This window comes from Mycteria americana, chromosome 4, assembly GCF_035582795.1.
Source record: "Mycteria americana isolate JAX WOST 10 ecotype Jacksonville Zoo and Gardens chromosome 4, USCA_MyAme_1.0, whole genome shotgun sequence".
Lineage (NCBI taxonomy): Eukaryota > Metazoa > Chordata > Aves > Ciconiiformes > Ciconiidae > Mycteria > Mycteria americana.
This window is the reverse complement of record NC_134368.1, coordinates 78,479,439-78,496,411: the sequence shown is the minus strand read 5'-3', so window position 1 is coordinate 78,496,411 and position 16,973 is coordinate 78,479,439. Positions and strand designations below refer to the sequence as shown.

Here is a 16,973-nt window from a genome sequence, read left to right as displayed (position 1 = left end):
ATTAATACAAACCTGGGGGCTGTCGTTGCTGGGACAGTAGTAGTGGTAGTTGAGGGACGAGATGATGATGTATCATGCGCTGGTGAGGCAATATTCACAACTCTGGTGACTGCTTTTTCTGTTCTGGTACAGCTTAACTGAGAGGAATTTTTTCCTCCGCGTGCAGAAGTTGCTGCTTTTAAAAGGTTTTCTGCAGATAATGACACTCTTTCCAATGACTTTTCATCTGTAGGCATTGACAAATCTTCATTGCAGGACTCGCTTTTGTCATCATCTATGACAACTATATTTTTTGGCATCTCCTTAAACTGATATACAAGCCTCTGCCCCTCAACTTTTGCAAGGATTCCTCTTTGATAGTAATACCTGCAAGAAAAGTACAATTAAGTAGTAACCAACATAGTGACAGATTTTAAAAGAAAAAACTCATTCTATGCTAACAAGAAAATCTGAAGTAACCACAGTAAAACTTACAATGTGAGAAGGTATGGAAAGAAGCTGACAGAGCATACTGGCAAAGTATCTGAAGGATCTAGCTGAGAAAAAATCTGACCTTTTAAATACATACGTCAGGAATTAAATTGCAAATTAACCTGTAACATAAAAACCAATAGGAACTGCAAGACTCTGATGCTTTTTAAACAGCTAAGCGAGAGGGCAAAGCTTTTAAAATTTCAGAACTCTTGTATTTCTATAGGCAAAATTAAGAATCAGATTTAAAATTATAGTAGATAACTTAAGGATATAAGAGATTTTACCTCAGAGCTCTTCCCATAGTCTCATAGTTCATGTCAGGTTTGTTTTTGTGTTTTCCCCATAGTTTGGAGACAGCTTTCGAGTCCACAAGTTTAAAGATTCCCTTTTCTCGCTGAGTCCATTTAATATATCGAGGACAAGTATTTTTGTCCTGGAGAAGGTCCAGAAGAAACTCCCATAAGTACGTTGTATTTCCTATAATCAGAAAGCATTTAAATATTAGAAACCCACTTTTAAAGATAACAAAGTTCTCCATATATAGGTAACAATGACCTGCATTATGAGCAAATGTTACACAGAGGATGGTATGTAATGTAACCTGCACATATTCATTCATTGTTAAGTTTAGTAAAGCTTCCATAAATATTTACATTCTGAAAGGAGCTAATCCAAGTGATCTGCTATATAGCACAGGAGCCTGTGCAATTCTCAGTTCTTGAAAAGAAGTATGGGAGGGTGTCCCAAGTCACTACAACCTACATCTGTTCAGCAGAGGCAGGACGAGAGCTCAGAATTTTCTTCTCATATTTGCTTAAACAGGGAATGGAAATGCCAGTGCATTTTATGCCACCCAAGGACAGGAGGATATAAGTAAGTAGTTTTTAAAAGGCATATACAACCTTCAATAACAAACCATCTCAACTAGGGTAAATTTATAACGTAACCTCTTGTCCAGGATCTGGGGCTCTCACACTGATTAGTGACAGCCCCATGTTCTGACCCTTCCTAAATATCCGTTTCAGAGTGACCGACGTCCTTCTAGGTGCAAAGCCAGTCCAAGTTCTTGCTACAAGTATTCATATGGAAGAAATCCCATGTACCTTTCTGTAATTCGGGGTATATAGAATGGAGTCAGCCTACAGGAGAATTGAATGTACTTCTCAAGTATTCAAGAGGTGTACCATTTCCACTGGAGGAACCCCAAGACAGGGTTTATGGAAAAGGGGAAGAGAAGCAGAAGAAAAAAACTAGATCACATTCCAATTTGTACAGCTGGAGAAGATTCCTCAAGTTATCTGAGAAGGGAGAACTGAGAGCTACAAGAATAATAAACTCAGAATGTTGATCCCAATTCTTCACTTGATCACGCTTCCAGGAGGTGACATGGGCCAAATAAAAATATATTAAGTTCTTTTTTTGTGAAAAAAGGTCATTAATTCCTGAGATTTAGTGGCCCAGCATAGCGCTTTGTTATGCCATGCTGAAGACAATTAAAATACATTAAGGCAGGTTAAAGACCACTGTTGCAGTCTCCAAGAAGTTAGCTATCTTTGAAAAACTTCAAAGGGTGAAAAAAAATTATAGTTTCCATCTTCTGGAAGACCACCTCATAGACAGAGAACAAATGTATTTCACCACGTGCTCTAATAAACAGCACTGACTGTTTATTAAAAAGTACTGACTCAAGAGCTACCAAAATCCAGCTTCTACTGGATTTCACAGACATTTGAATAGGTCCTATATGAGGAAAGAGTCAACAAGAGAACTCAGGAATCCTGCAATCATCCTAGATTTTAGGGAATTAATCCCTTTTTTTTTCTCCTTAGCTCCTCAGAAATAGAATTTCTGGGTCCACTGCCAAATGCTGTAGGTCTGCAACAGGTTCTTTGCAAAAATGAGTGGGCTTCAGTATTAGGAAGTAAACAGGAACTTCAAGAGAAATCATTCCTGAAAGTGCCTAGTTTTTCTGCAGGAACAGTGCTGCCAACTCAGCAGTTTTCTTCTTTTCCCTCGTACTCTATATTGACCTAAATAACAACTTTTTTCCACAGGAGGACCATGCAATACCTATACTACTCAGAAGCCATCTACTATTGCCAGTAAGACCCAGTGATACTTCAGGTGGGCTGCTGTGTCAGCTATAGCTGCTATGCATTTAACATAAAAAGCTTATTTTAGAAATGTTTAATACAATTTTGAACCATTTTTAAACCCTTTCTCCTTAGAACCAGACTTTCCTAATACTATGAATCCAAGCTTACAGACTCCTGAGGAAGAGAAAGACATGGTTGTAAAATGTATTATCCAAACAGGTTTACATTCTTGCCACTCTTAAGCATCCCTAAGTCCAGCCTGGTAGACAAACATGTACTGCACCTTGCTAGGAAGACAGAAGCCTTATTTAATAGCATACAGCTCTTATCTCCACTCCTGAAAGGTCTCACGCTAACCAGTACTGTAAGCGGCCACTGAGCTAGACATTATTATTACCTATCTTAACTTCAACACAGAGTAGATTTTGCACAATGAAAGCAATTTTTGTGGCTAGCCGATTATTACAGCTGCCAGCTACTGAAGAATGTTAGCTGTCATTTCAAAATAGAAGGATTAATGGCCAGAAAGTACGTGAATGACACAAGGCATCATGTGTATCAATGAACTGTCGCATTGGTACCAGCATCTATGTGGAGATGCTCAAAGCCAGTTTGCTCCCTCCAACTGCCTACACTTTAAAAAGAGTATTTATGCAAATGAAAAACAAAATACAGAAAGAGAAACTATGCCTAAACTGCCAATCCACTACGTGAGGACAAAAAAATACTACTATCTCACTTTAAGAAAAAAATATTAAGACATCTCCAGTTCCTCCTGTATAATAAACTGAAGGGCACAATTAAATCAGATTTACAGCTGCTTCACTTTGCACCAGAAAGTATCAGGAATGCACAAAGGAAGGAGTACCTTAATGGACAACAAGCGATCCCCTTTCCAAATGTGCACAACCAGCTGTCCTCCTCCTCCATGACTTAACTCTGCTGACAGTACTGAGCTCTAGGAATTATTCCTGGTTTTCCAAAAACACGCTGCATGTAAAATAGCCTATATTTGCAAGTAATTTTTTAGAACAGGTAACAAAAAATAAATCCAGTAACAAAATATTCTGCAGGACATCAAGTTAGCCTACATTAAGGGAAAAAAAAAATGTATTTTATGCCAGTTGTAGTGTAAAATATGGAATGAGACACCTTGTGAGAACAAGAGACGCAAGTAGATCATTATGAGGGTCCACAGAAATAAAAAAAAAAAATACCCCAAAACCAAAGCAGTACCATCTCCCACTTCATAAAGCGAACAGTTGTAGAGTGAAATCACCAGTACAGACAAAAACTAGAGGAGACAGAAATACAGGCCTTCTTTCTCAAAGTTATTTGTGCAGCAAACTAGGAACTCAGACACTTTACGAGTACTATTCAGATAATGGAAAGCTGTAATAGCAAAATCAGAATTAGAAAGAAAGCTAAGAAGGCTTTAAGAATACTCAAAAAAAAAAAAAGAAAATTAAACAAGGTGTACTTTTAAGTACAGCAGATGCAAAATCTGTGATCTTCATTGAGGTCCGCTGCTACACTCAAATCCGAAGACAGCACCACTGGCCAGGGAAGTTTAATTACTGTTTGTGCTGGTTTTCACGAGCTAACATCTGCACGACGTCAGTCCCATTCTTCCTTGCCCTACTGACAAATGTGACGACTCAGGAGCTGAACCCAGATAACAAATTATGTAAACAGTGGAGATCTTGCTTTCAAACAAATCCCAAAATAATAGTGGAGCTGACCCCTGCACGCTCTTTCAGCTAGCATGCTGCCGCTGAAAGTCACTAAACTGTGTTTCTCCTAGCCATAGCAACATCTCCAAACAACTCTCAGTGCAGTAAGTGGGGAAGAGATCCACATTTTTCACCTACAACCAGGGGAAGTGCTGATACACTGCACACCAACTCAAAGGTAACCTGTGAGCAAATGCCCTAGTCTGTCTCCCTGCTGGGTGAATAGCAGGGGCTTGGAGTCCAAGAAAGGACCTACTATTTATCAGGAGAAACATTAGGATTGTATGACTCTCCTGCACAAAATCCCTCACTCAACCAGTAAAGAAATGTATCACCATTTGTTTTTTCCCCTTAAGCCAAACTGAATCTATTAGTCCGGCAACATATTCCCACTGAAGTTTGTCAATCAACTAAGAAAACATATTTTCAGCCATCACCATTACAAACACCCATACGCTGCTTCTACCTGAGCACAAGCCTTTCAGCAGTAGCTTAACAAATCATGTGTCTAGCAGTAAGTTAACACACAACACAAAAGACAGCACAAGTCAATAAACACAAAGCAAAGCAAATGAACAATCACAAAGCCTATTAACTGCAGAGTGTATTAACAGGGCACTTCTAGAGCAGTTCCACACATTCTTGTGCTAGGTCTTGTACAAACAAGTTCGAAGACATTAAACAAAATTACAATACATATACAATACATATACACTGCATAATTTTAAAGACTTGATAAATGGAAAAATATACCTTTGCCTTCTCTAGGTTTTTTCTTTATACCTAGATCTGGAGACCCATCAGATATAGCCGATTGTTGGGACTTCGGTTTACGGCCAGCTGCACATAGAACATGGGGGGAAAAAAAAGGGTTCATCATATGCAGAATAAAAGTGTTTTATAGTTTGTCTTTGCTGAAAGAAGTAGTTCATGCATTTTTTCTCCCTGCCATTTCCTTGCTACAGCTATGGATAAACTTAAATTCTTAGATTACTACTACTGCACATCCAGTTTAATTCATCATTTGGTTGCTTAATTCAAAGGCAGATTTCACTCAATTTCAGACAAGTTAATGGCAGGTGAGGTAAGCACCAAACGCATAAAGTAAAACTTCAATTTATTTGCATTCTTTTAATCCAGTGTCTGTTTTACTCCGAAATGTATAATTTCTTCTGCTGCTTTGTTTTTGGTATTCTACTATGCGTGTTGATCAAAGCACCAGTTTTCCTAAGCAATTTTACTACCGAAATCGTAAACATTCATTTCCACCTTGCACCTGTCCGTTAAAAGCTATAGATAAAAGCTTCCACTCAGGATGCAAGTGGTGCCGCACGAGATTCACATACAGCAGAGCATTAAGACGGCTACAATCGGCACCCACAGCCTCAGCGATGCAGGACAGCTCTGGGTGGTGCTGGAAGCCTACCTGCGCCACAGCCCCCAGCTGCCTGCTGCCCACGCATGGGGCTGTCCTGCCCCGGCTCGCCGGGCTCCCACCTGCCTCCTCCTACCCTCCACCTGCCCCTGCAAGGAGACTTAGGAGGGGACTCCTCAGCAGGAAACAGGCTTAGAGCTGACTACGTTCCTGTGCCAGGGAAATCCTCTCCCAGCAAGACCTGCGGCTCCTTCATCCTTTCACACTTCGGTGACCTTTTTACTCAAGGTAAACAGGCCCAAGCAGGGAAGAGGATCATACCCCACGGCAGCAAGCTGTCAACAGTCCATGCTTCTGCCTTCAGTTGAAGGCAAGCAGCAACAATTAACTCTCCTACCTCAGGCACAAGAGCGTTAATTTTTGCTGATGAACAATGTTCTTCATTAAACACTGAATTTCAAAAGGCATTAACTAAGAAGGCCAAAGTTATGGCTCTATAACTATGGTTGAATGACCTTACACACTTAAGAGCAGGGATTTGGAGTCTGTAATAGGAAAAAAATGTTTACAAAATAACCTTCATAAAATTTCAGAACTTCCTGAGCACGGCCCTGTAACACAATCTGCCCAGTAATGACCATTCAAACAGACAGTGGAACATAAAGAAGTAGTTTCAATCCAGTGTATGACTACAGCTACGGGAAAGCTTTAATCATGCTTTTCTTGCTTATTTAATTTACAGTAGAGTTACAGTTATCTGTTATGTGTTTGTTTTTATTAAATCGAAAACTCATGGATCCTAGATTACATCACCTTATCACTACATTGCATTTTTTTCCCTCTAAATTACAAGTAAATATTCCATCTTAGCATGTCTGGAAGCTCTAATAAAACAATATTCCTACAGTTATGTGAATTGTATTGATGCCTGTAAGAAAACTGCCGGACCAGAGAGAAACCTCACCAGGTGCCAACCTCTCATTCAGTAGCTGAATGATTAGAACTCAGACACTGTTCTGAATAGTTTCTCCTCCAAGACACGCCAATCAGACAAATAAGATACTTCTCTCACAAGGAAGATCTCGTACTGATTTTGTGAACTGATTTATGGTTTTGTAAGTTAGTATTTACCCTGCCGTTTCATTGGAAGAACCCCAAGTCCACCCGCTCTCCAAATATATCCATATTTCAGATACCAATGGTTACCCACACAAGTCCTCTTTGAATCCTTCTCCACCCTTCCTCCACTTCGTAAACTGTGCTTAAAAAGCACAACGAAGACATCATTTTCCTTTATGGTTTGGCGAAGCCCATTCTCTTGGTACGTTTTTTCTTTTTTCTTGTTGCAGACTCATTTTCTAAGAACTCACATTTCAGACTCCAATCAGTCTGATTACATGAGCAGACAAATCAGATCATCTAACCTATCTGCACCAGTATCAACTGCACTACCTGCGGCAGTGCACATCAGAAATAAATTCTGAGATTGCTCCTACGGAGCACCACACCTACCTTTTTTCTTTTTCATTGGTTCATGGATATCAGGGGAAGTTGGAACAGGAGATGCATCCATTGGTTCAGATTCCTCCGTTGATACCTCCACTACAGTTTCTGTGATCACGTCAGGTCTCATGGCCGCATGGATAAATTCTGGGGTTGACACACAAGGAGGGACAAAAACTTCCACTATGAGGGAAGAAGAATAAAGAAAAAAAAAAAACCAAAAGAGTATCTGATGAAGTTTCTACCTGATTATTTTAATGTCTCTTACATGAAATTATTTTAAACAAAGCATATGCAATAGTATGGCAAGATTCTGCTCCAACAACCTGTCACCTAGAAAATCAATCCAATTCCCAAAAACATGCACGCTTGCCGGTATGATTAGGTATAAGACAAACACCACACCAATATTCTTTAGAACTAAACTCAACTTTAAATGAAACAAGTTAGAGCTTGATCTGTGATCGTTATTCCAATCTCCATTTCCTCTTTTGTACCTTTTGGGTTTCAGTGTGACCATTATTTCATCCAACATATATTAAGTAACTTCAGAACGAACATAAAGTTAAAGTAATCATCAACATTAAGTTTTGGTTTTTTAAACTGATAAAACTTTGCAACACAGTGTATTCAGATATTCTTTCTAAAATAGAAAAACAGATAAAAATACTTTTCCCTGAAAATAACTATCTTAGCAACTTAAAAAGTCAAGTTCACAGAACCACAGAATGGTTGAGGCTAGAAGTGACCTTTGAAGGGCACCTGGTCCAAGCCCCCTGCTCAAGCAGGGCCACCTAGAACCAGCTGCCCAGGACCATATCCAGACAGCTTTTGAGTATCTCCAAGGATGGAGACTCCACAGCCTCTCTAGGAAACCTGTGCCAGTGCTCGGTCACCCACACAGTGAAAAAGTGTTTCCTGATGTTCAGACAGAAAAGTTCATTTTAAATGTGTAGCTACTCAAGGATCTCTACCCAACAACCTCTCTCAGATAAATGATTTAATCTACAAGTATGCTTGTTACAGGGTGGAGAAATCATGTAAAAACTCAAAAAAATCTGTAGTTTCGAAATAAGCAAGAAAATGTTTTAAATGGCATACAGTTCTCCACAGAAGCAGGTTTCCCAGTTTGCTTGTTTTACTAATTAGTGGAAGGAGAAACGGCTTATGGAGCAGAAACTGTGGCTGACATACCAGGACTTCTGGCATCTCTCAGGCAGGTAGGAGACTCCATATGAAGCAAGGCCTCTGCAGCTTCAATTGTCTTATCCGTGCAGTGCACATTACTTCCATGAACTGATGCTTCCACTGTAGAAGGATAAAAAAAATGAATGAGAACAGATTACTTACAAAAGTCCACGTGTATCGCTGTACAACTGCACTACTCAATCTTAAACATGAAAACCCCAAAATTGCCAGGTGTCTTCACACCTTTTATACCTTCCTGTCAACAGAAACATTTAGGGAAGACACAAGACAAGCGGAACCAACACTGTCACTTCTTAGATCAGATTTCTGGTTCACAACCAAGCTTCTCATTGCTACGAGGTGTTCAAGAGCTTACAGAAGCAGACTTCTGGGATTTGTCTTCTGCCTTCAAGTTAACCAGAACAAACCAGACTCTAGTGAGGATAGTTACAAACTAACACAGCAGAGCAGGGAAGTAGTAACCATCTCCAACTATTACCCCATTAAAATCTAAAGGTCACCTCTCTTCAGACTTTAAGTCTATTTGGATAAATATATATATATAAAATAAAAGATTAGTTTGCAAAACAGATATATCCAGTTTCGTTTTCTGACATTAAAAATATCTGTGAGTTGGGTTTAGCAGGCTTGGTTGTTAAAAAAACAAAACACAAAGCATAACAAACAGTACGCAGGGGATTTTTTTTTTTAAACTATAACTAAGGGAAGAAGGTAAAAATATCTTTTTTTCAAGTTCTGAAAGTTTATGAAAACTAAGTAATTAATAAAAAATAAAGTAACTTCAAGAGAGCACATTTAAGTTTGACACAGTGCAGATCACAGCAACGTGAACACAGCAGCAACACTAAAAAAAAAACCCAACTTACAATTAAAACTACAATCCTATTCACAGCCAACTCTATATTCCTCACCCTTGCAAAGGTTTTTAAAAGCGGCGACTGCAGAAACACCTGTTGCACATGATCCACGCTCTCACTAAGGTACGCCGGCTCTCTGCAGTTGCTCTTTCCATTTACGGCCATCTGCTCAAAGCTGAACCCCTCCAGCGAGGCAGCCAGCAGCCCAGGAAATCTATCTTTAGCGTAAGCAGGGTCACCGATCCCCAGCGTCAGAGAACTAAAGAGGATTCAGTAATAATTCTCTACGAGAACTTCAAGGCACTATCCTGTTACTGAAAAACATCTAAAAAACAACTTGAGGTTCGTTTATTGAAAAGCAGGGAAAATACTGCTAGCGTTGTTTCTGACTTAGGAAAACACTAGATACAGATTCATGCGGGCACACAAGGGGGAAAAAAACCTTCCAGTATACTGCAGTTTATTTAAACATAAGGATTAAAAACTTGAAAAACCTACTAGTCAGCAGACTAAACATATAAACCAGAAGCTGAAAGTGCACAAAATCTGGAAGATGCGCAAATGCAAAATTCTGGGAGACTGAAACCTCTCACTGAACCAGCCTGACTGCCCACCCGCTGGCTGGCTGCTGGGATTCCCACCACAGCCCTCTCCTGGGATGCTATTTAAGGGGCTTTATCTTTTGGAATAGCAGATGCCTGATAAAGCTGACATTCCACCACTGCTTCACCCCAGGCTAGGAACAATAAAAGCCTACCTAAGAGCACAGGAAAACCACACTAAAGGAAAGGGTCTCTATCGCACATTCCGTCCCTTGGGTAATCAGTGGCAATCAGCAAGAGTTTTGCACTGTGAGCCACTTCCCCAGCTGCAGGTCCTGGGTGCTCCCCATGCCTGGGCAGCTGCTGTTTCTTTCCCAAGCAGCAGTTTGGGGGTGTCCTGAGCCGGAGGCTGAACACCTGCACTGAAACTGAGTGGCCCTGCAGGAAACCCTCTACCTAAATATTTTTCTTCCTGAAGAGAGGCTTCAGTTGCACAGAAATTGATGACTAAATTTCCCCTCATCTACTGGATAAAACTTTCCACTGATCATCAGAATACAGGACCAATATTCAGCTAGTCATTATAAATGTAGCAATCTTACATCAATACTGAAATTATAAAGTCCAAATCAGCATTTAATATACTGTTATTCTAAAGCATGAAAAAAGATTTAAAGCAGGTCAGCAAACCTTTTCCACCAAGCCCTCTGCCTCCTCTGCAGCAAAGAGCTGTACAATTTTCCTTTCTGTTTCTGCAGGTTACCATTTTTGGGACAACTAGTTAGCTTGCTTCTGTGCAGATATCAGGTTCAGTTTATAAAGGACTTCTACAAAGGAACTCAAACAACATTTGCCAAATTTCAATTGTAAGAGAGTACTGAAATTAGCTTATTGAAGTTATCATCTACTCCTAAATGCTTAAAAGCATACAAAATTTTCCTGCTTTTGTATCCAAAGTATTTCCTATAGGGAACAGTTTGGATGCTTCACCGCAAGTAAGAGGTACTTAGCAGAGAGCAGGAACAAGGCAAAAAAGATAGCTGAAAGTCGTCTTTGTACTTTTCCAGTATTACGGCATTCTGCTGAGGGGCTAGAGTGGAGGGAAAGGAGACGCAACCCCCCCCCCAGCATCAGGGACTAAGGCTGCAATACCATAACAGCAGAGCGAAGGAGCAAAGGAGGCACCCAACCTCTGCCCTAAGTAACCCTTCCATTTCCAATGAAAATAGCACTATCGACTGCTCAAAAGCCTCTGACATTTGAAAATACACACTTCACAAATGCTTTTCCAACATGAGTTACTGAGGACTGCACTAAAATCGCCACCTAAAAAACGTCAAGCAAAAAATAGTAACACTTCGGGATTTGGCTGGAACAACACACATGCTGTCTGTCTATCATGACAGTTAACAAACTAACCTAACATTGCCAAAAAGACACCTCTTAAAATACTTACTAAAATGAGTGCTATTACCAAGTTTGAAGTCTTCTCAGCTAGCTACATTCTCCTTTAGCCAGTCCATGGTTTTAGCCTCAGAAGCATCTGTCTACCCAGTGAGCATTAGGAGTTTTCAGTTGTGCTCAAACAACGTTATTGCGCCAACACATTTGGAAGAGAAAAGCGCAAATTTGTATCTCAACACAAATTTTACATAAAACATCTTTTTGCCATGCTAGAAAATGTCTAACAGAAGAGAGCAACTCGAGTGCTCAGTCAGGAGACATGATACTGATGAAAAATACAGCTAGAAAAGATATCCCAAACGATGAAGTGAGGGAACAGGTTCTCTCAGAGAGGGGATGGGACAAGGAAAAACCAGGTGGCTGTTCTTGCGGGTGCATAGATCAAGTGTCATCAACTAAACTACACGTGTATCACAACGCTTAGTAGCACTTCTCACAACGGGGGGGGGGGGGGGGGGGGGGGGAACCAAAGGAGTAGGATTCCGCAATAAAAAAAGCCAACTTCAGTCAAAAGCCATCACCACAGAAAATCACTGGCAGTTATTTACTATGCAGTACCTTTCAGGCTCGTATAGCTTGTGCCATACAAACATACATCATCACAGCAACCTTAATCTTCTCTCAGTACATCCAAGGTGACGATGCACAAGTGCAGTATCACCGCAGACGGAAAAGTTTCTAACCAAAGAATGATGTGTATGAGCCGTTTCTTTAAAAATGCCTGATTCACAATTTTTCTGTTATATTTATGCTATCAACTATGACACCTCTGTGCACATATACAAGACTCCCAATGCTAAAATAGACTGTACTGCTTGAGTAAACAACTTAAGATGTAGCTCTGTTACCTTATATACCCATTTCAGGGAGAGTATCCCTTGCCCAAACGAAGCAAAGTAGTTTATGCAGATGGAAGTAAATTTTCCAGACTTTGGTAACTGAGTAACATGAGAAATGCCATTTACCGATCTAGAACACATCAGAGCTAACACCACCACTTATCTTTCATTCTTTTAAACCAAATCTCATCTTACTGCTTTTCTGAAGAAATCTGATTCCTTGGCACTTTATTTTAAAATAGGTCATTAAAAAAGTTTCTGGTCTGTTTTCAGGAAAAAAATCCTCTTAGAAAATAATTTCAATTTTTAAAATGTAGCCTAGTTAACTAGACTAGCTGATGTATCTCTTCACTGTTGACCTAATGTCTTCTAGCTCCACTTCCTAAACAAATAGTGTGTACAGCAGATTATTCAAGGCTCTCAACAGCTTTTACAAAATACCAAACTTCGTAATTAAGTCTGACAGGGCTGTACTTCAGCTTTACAGAAGAGAATACTGGCAACATATCCATTTTGTAACAATGCCTCCAGTTTTAACATAAAACAAGAGTAACAAATTGAATTAAAGCAAGTGATCAGAGGAAAAAAATGGACTGAAATTTTCAAAATGGTACTTTCTGAAACTGCGATAGAGCTGCCCCCTCTTTATCTGAAGAGCTATCAATGTCTGCATTTACAAGGTCAACACTTAACTGTAGCACCTGATTTACAATAGCTTATCCTTTAATACTATCAGGCAACCAGAGCAATACTTTAATGAAGAATTCACAATTCCAAGCATGGAACTCAGTCAAGAGTGACCACACATAGACTAACAGACCTCATTAAAGTTTATTGGCGTTCACATGCTTGTTTTATCTCAGCATTTAAAAGACCACAGTAAACAGCAGTGGAAGGTAGTAACGGTGCTTAAGCCACATTTTAATTAAAAACAGTTGAATTGCCTGTATCGGTAATACCCAGAAATCTTTCTGTATGCAACATTTGAATGGAAAAGAGGGCATTTTCAGTTTACTGCTTGTTTTATGGCAGACATTTGTTCAGAAACTGAAGAACAATTCCTTGGTTTTTTTAGTATTTCCCTAAGCCTGGCTCTGTTCGTTCAGAAGGATGATACATAACCCACTGCATATCAGCAATCAATCATGAAGACAAGAGCAATCATCTCAAAACACTTGTTTCCCTGTGAGCCATATGTTATCAGCCCAATATTAAGAGAAATATTAGCTACAAAGCCAAAACATATCTTTGTAAAGTCATTTAGGAGTTGCTCTTACAACCAGCAATTAAGATAACCTTAAGCAGTAACCATTCTGGTCCAGCTTTCTCCCCACAGTTATCAAACACTCTGAAGTTTTGTCAACACTGAGGCCAGCAGCCACAGGAAAAGGCAAGGCATAATTAATACAATCCCTCAGGATAAAGGATTCCTCTCTTAAATCCACTCGATACCATCTACATACATAAATAAGTAAACAGATATGGTATCCTGATAGTATGATGATGGGAATACTAGACGTGCATAGGTATCTGTATCCCTCACTGCAATGCAAATATAAAAAAAAAAAAAAAAAAAAGAATTACGTTGGCTGGGCTGAGGACATCAGAAAGAGCAATACAAAGGTCATTTGTTATTTATCTAAGGGTTGGATCACAAGCAATCTAGTTACAGTCACTTAAGAAGCTGTTGACACAGTAATCAACTACTTAAACGTTCTCTATTCATCGACAATCAGAAGTAAAAAACAACCACCTGAAGTCTGCAGGAGCGAGCCCTGCAGAAAGCGGAGATGCGTTCCACTGGCAAAGCGAAGCTGTCTTCTCCTTCGCACACAGGAGAGTGTCTACGTGCGTATGGCACGCTCCGCTTTTTCTGTTCTGCAGCAGAACAGTTCTTGGGGGGGGGTGTCTGTGTGTGTTTGGGGTTTGTTCCCCCCCCCCCTCCAAAAAACCCTGGATGTTTTTCCATATTAAAATAAAATAAACCATTATGAAGATTAGGTGAGTTGCCCTCTTTTTTTTTTTAAAAGGGTATCTTAATACATTGGTAAATGACAAAGCATCACCTTGCGCACACGTTCATGCCCGTACAAGCCCACTGCCATGTCAAGGCACAACCAGCGTTAAGGTACGCTCTCCATCAGTTCGTGCCCCGGCACTGACCGCACAGTTCATCACCTATAGGTACCATACGCCGTACCGCTGCCTACGATTTCCAAGGACTACTTTAAAAAGTTGAGCTCCACGTTGTAAAGACAAAGATAAAAATCACAGCTGGTCCGACTTCTGCGGAGAACCAAAACTTTTACATCATAGTTGTGTTTTTGAGCAGTGTCACCTCGCTCATGGTTTCTGCAGGGCTGTACCGCACTTAAAGGCACATCCCGGGATCACCGGAGCGTCCTGTCGTTACAAGCGGCAGGTGTAACAAAACCGAGAGAGGCCCAACCGTGCCCGGTTCTGGGCACGTCTCCGAGAGGTGCCAGAGCTCGGGTCAACAGCCCTTGTCCCGGCAGCGGCCGGGGCTGGGCAGGGGGCCTCGGCACCCGATCGTGCAGAGGAGCGGCCGGGAGGTGCGCGGCACCGGCACGGGCCGGCGGCAGTGAACGGCGTTCCCGCGCCCTGCCTCCTCCCACCGCTCCGGCCGCGGGGCTGCCTGGAGAGCCCCGCTCCGGCGCACCTCTCCGCCTCCTCGCGGGGTCGGGGCGGAACGGCGCTGCCGCCGCCGCCCCGCCGGGGACGGAAGCCCGGGCCCCCGCCCGCCGGGAGGGGCGGCCACGTGCGGCCCAGCGGCGGCGGCGCCCCCACTTCCGTGTTTACACTCCGCTTCCCTCCAATTCCGTGCGCGCCCCGTCAGCGCCGCGGGGAGCCGCCGCTCCGGCGCCCGCCGCGCGCCCATTGGCGGCCGCCGCGCCCCGCCCCGCCCCGCCGCCCTCCGGCCGCCAACGGCGGCGGCCCCCATTGGCGCGCGGCGCCCGCCACTCCCCCCGCGCTCGGGGGGCCCCGGGGGAACGCGCCGCTTCCGCTACGCAGCGCGCGTGGGGGAGGGGGCGCCGCCCCCCGCGCCGTTGCCCCCCCGCCCCGCACACGTGGGCCGCGGCCCCCGCCCCGCCGCCGCCGCCGCAGAGTTTAAAAGGGCACGGGCGGGGGGCAGGCGGCGGGGGGGGAGCGCTCGGGTGCGCAGCGCCCGGGGAGGCCGGGCCGCGGCCCTACGCGCGGCGGCGCTCGGCCTGCCCGCTCAGACAGCGTGGCGGCGGCGGCAGGAGGGCAGGGCCGGGCCGGGGGAGGCGGGAGGACAACAATCTCGCACACTTCCTGGTTCTCGCCCTGGCCGCGCAAACCCCGCAAAACTCCGCTGCCCGCCCCGCCACAACTTCCGCCGCGCTGGCGGCGGTAGCGGGGCCGCCCGCGCCGGGGGCAGGTGCCGCCGCCGGCCGCCCGCCGGGCCGGGCCGGGCGCTACCAAGGTGATCACTTCCTGATTGCCCTCCATTGCCTCCGCGCCCGCCGCCGGAGCGCGGCGTGCGCCGCGGCTCCCCCCCGCGCCCCGCTCCGGCGTCCCCGCCGTCCCGGCGCCCCCGCCGGCGCGGTGCAGCCGCGCGGGGCAGCTTACCGGCCCGGATGAGGAGGTCGAGCTGGTTGGTGGGCCCCTCATGCAGGGACGTCGCCATGTTTACGCTGCCGGAGCGGCTTCACATTGACCGCCGGGCGGGCGCGCGCCGGGCACGCGCGGGGAGCCGGCGGCGAGGGCGGCGGGGCGCGCTCCCGCGGGGCGGCGGACAGGGCGGGCGGCGCGGGCACCGCCACGGCGCGGCGGCGGCGGCAGCGCTTCCTGCGGGGCGGCGCGGCGCACGCGATCCTTCCGCCGCCGGCCTCAGACAGGAAGTGCCGCGCCGGCACTCGCCGCCGCCGCAGCGCGGGGCCGCCCGCGGGCGGGGGAAGCCGCCGGGGCCCCGCCGGCCGCCCGCGCCCCGGGGCGCGGGTAGGTGGGGGCGCGGCGGGGCGCGGGCAGCGCCGCCCCGCCCCGCCGCCCCGGCTCCTCGCACGGCCCGAGCGGCGACCGCAGCCGCAGGCAGCCGCAGCCGGCCAGGCGCGGAGGCAGGCGAGGACGCGCGCAGCTCCGAGCGCAGCCCCCAGCCGGGCCCGCCGCCTTCCCCATCTCCCCCCGGCCCCTCGCAGCTCCGTGCCCCGCTGCCTGACCGCTGCAGCCGGGGCACCCCGCCTACCAACGGATCCCCTTCTCAGGGCGGCGCTTCTCTGGGGATAAGCCCGACGGTCCTCACCGAGGCAACCATTAACACATCAACAAGTTTGCGCCTTGGCAAATTCCTGGGCTACCTACTCTGGTAATATTTTGCCAGAAAACCAGTCTTTCTTGAACACGGTCCACCTCGTCTCCTCGGCAGTAGCAGGGCTGACTCCGAGGGAACTTTAGATGCCTCTCCCAGTTAGCCAGAGGCCCCATCCTTCATCAGATCTAGCCTCTGAGCAGGTTTGTGGGGGAAAAAAAGGTTGCATTGCTTTCTTAATTAAAAAACCACCACCACCACTTTTTAGGGTTGTGTCCTCTCCCATCTGAAGAACCGCCTGCTTTAGTGACACCATAGCCCTCCCTGCCAGGCCCCTGGCACGCTGCAGCTGGACAGAAGCAAGAGCCACAAGAAGGTGTTCTCCAAGCCTCCCCGTTGAGTCCCTGTGCTGCTTATTCTCAGGGTAAAGCTTCAGAGCTCCATGCGAAGAGCAGCTATGCGAAGAAAAGCAAAGTCTATCCTACCAGGAGCTATGCGTGGAGATCACGCGTAGGAACTCCTTCATTAACGCCACACACACCTGACTAGGCCTATATTGTTAAGCCATTATTAGAAGGATCAAGCAACCACTT

The 16,973-nt window shown here is 44.9% G+C and overlaps 1 protein-coding gene across 5 annotated transcripts in view; it reads right to left on the bottom strand.

Moving 5' to 3' along the window:
- The window catches only part of ELF2 (E74 like ETS transcription factor 2), a 39,569-nt gene that overhangs the window by 2,164 nt on the left and 20,432 nt on the right, over positions 1 to 16,973 (bottom strand). For 2 of the 5 annotated variants that reach the window (XM_075501048.1, XM_075501052.1), the window contains 5 exons: positions 8,376 to 8,489; positions 7,191 to 7,364; positions 5,057 to 5,143; positions 759 to 951; positions 13 to 366 (listed from right to left, as the gene is read on the bottom strand). In XM_075501048.1, the coding sequence (XP_075357163.1) occupies positions 13 to 366; positions 759 to 951; positions 5,057 to 5,143; positions 7,191 to 7,364; positions 8,376 to 8,489 (922 nt within the window). Of the gene's footprint in view, positions 1 to 12; positions 367 to 758; positions 952 to 5,056; positions 5,144 to 7,190; positions 7,365 to 8,375; positions 8,490 to 15,704; positions 15,928 to 16,973 lie in introns of those variants that run through there. The other 3 variants (XM_075501051.1, XM_075501050.1, XM_075501049.1) reach the window with 3 other exon arrangements.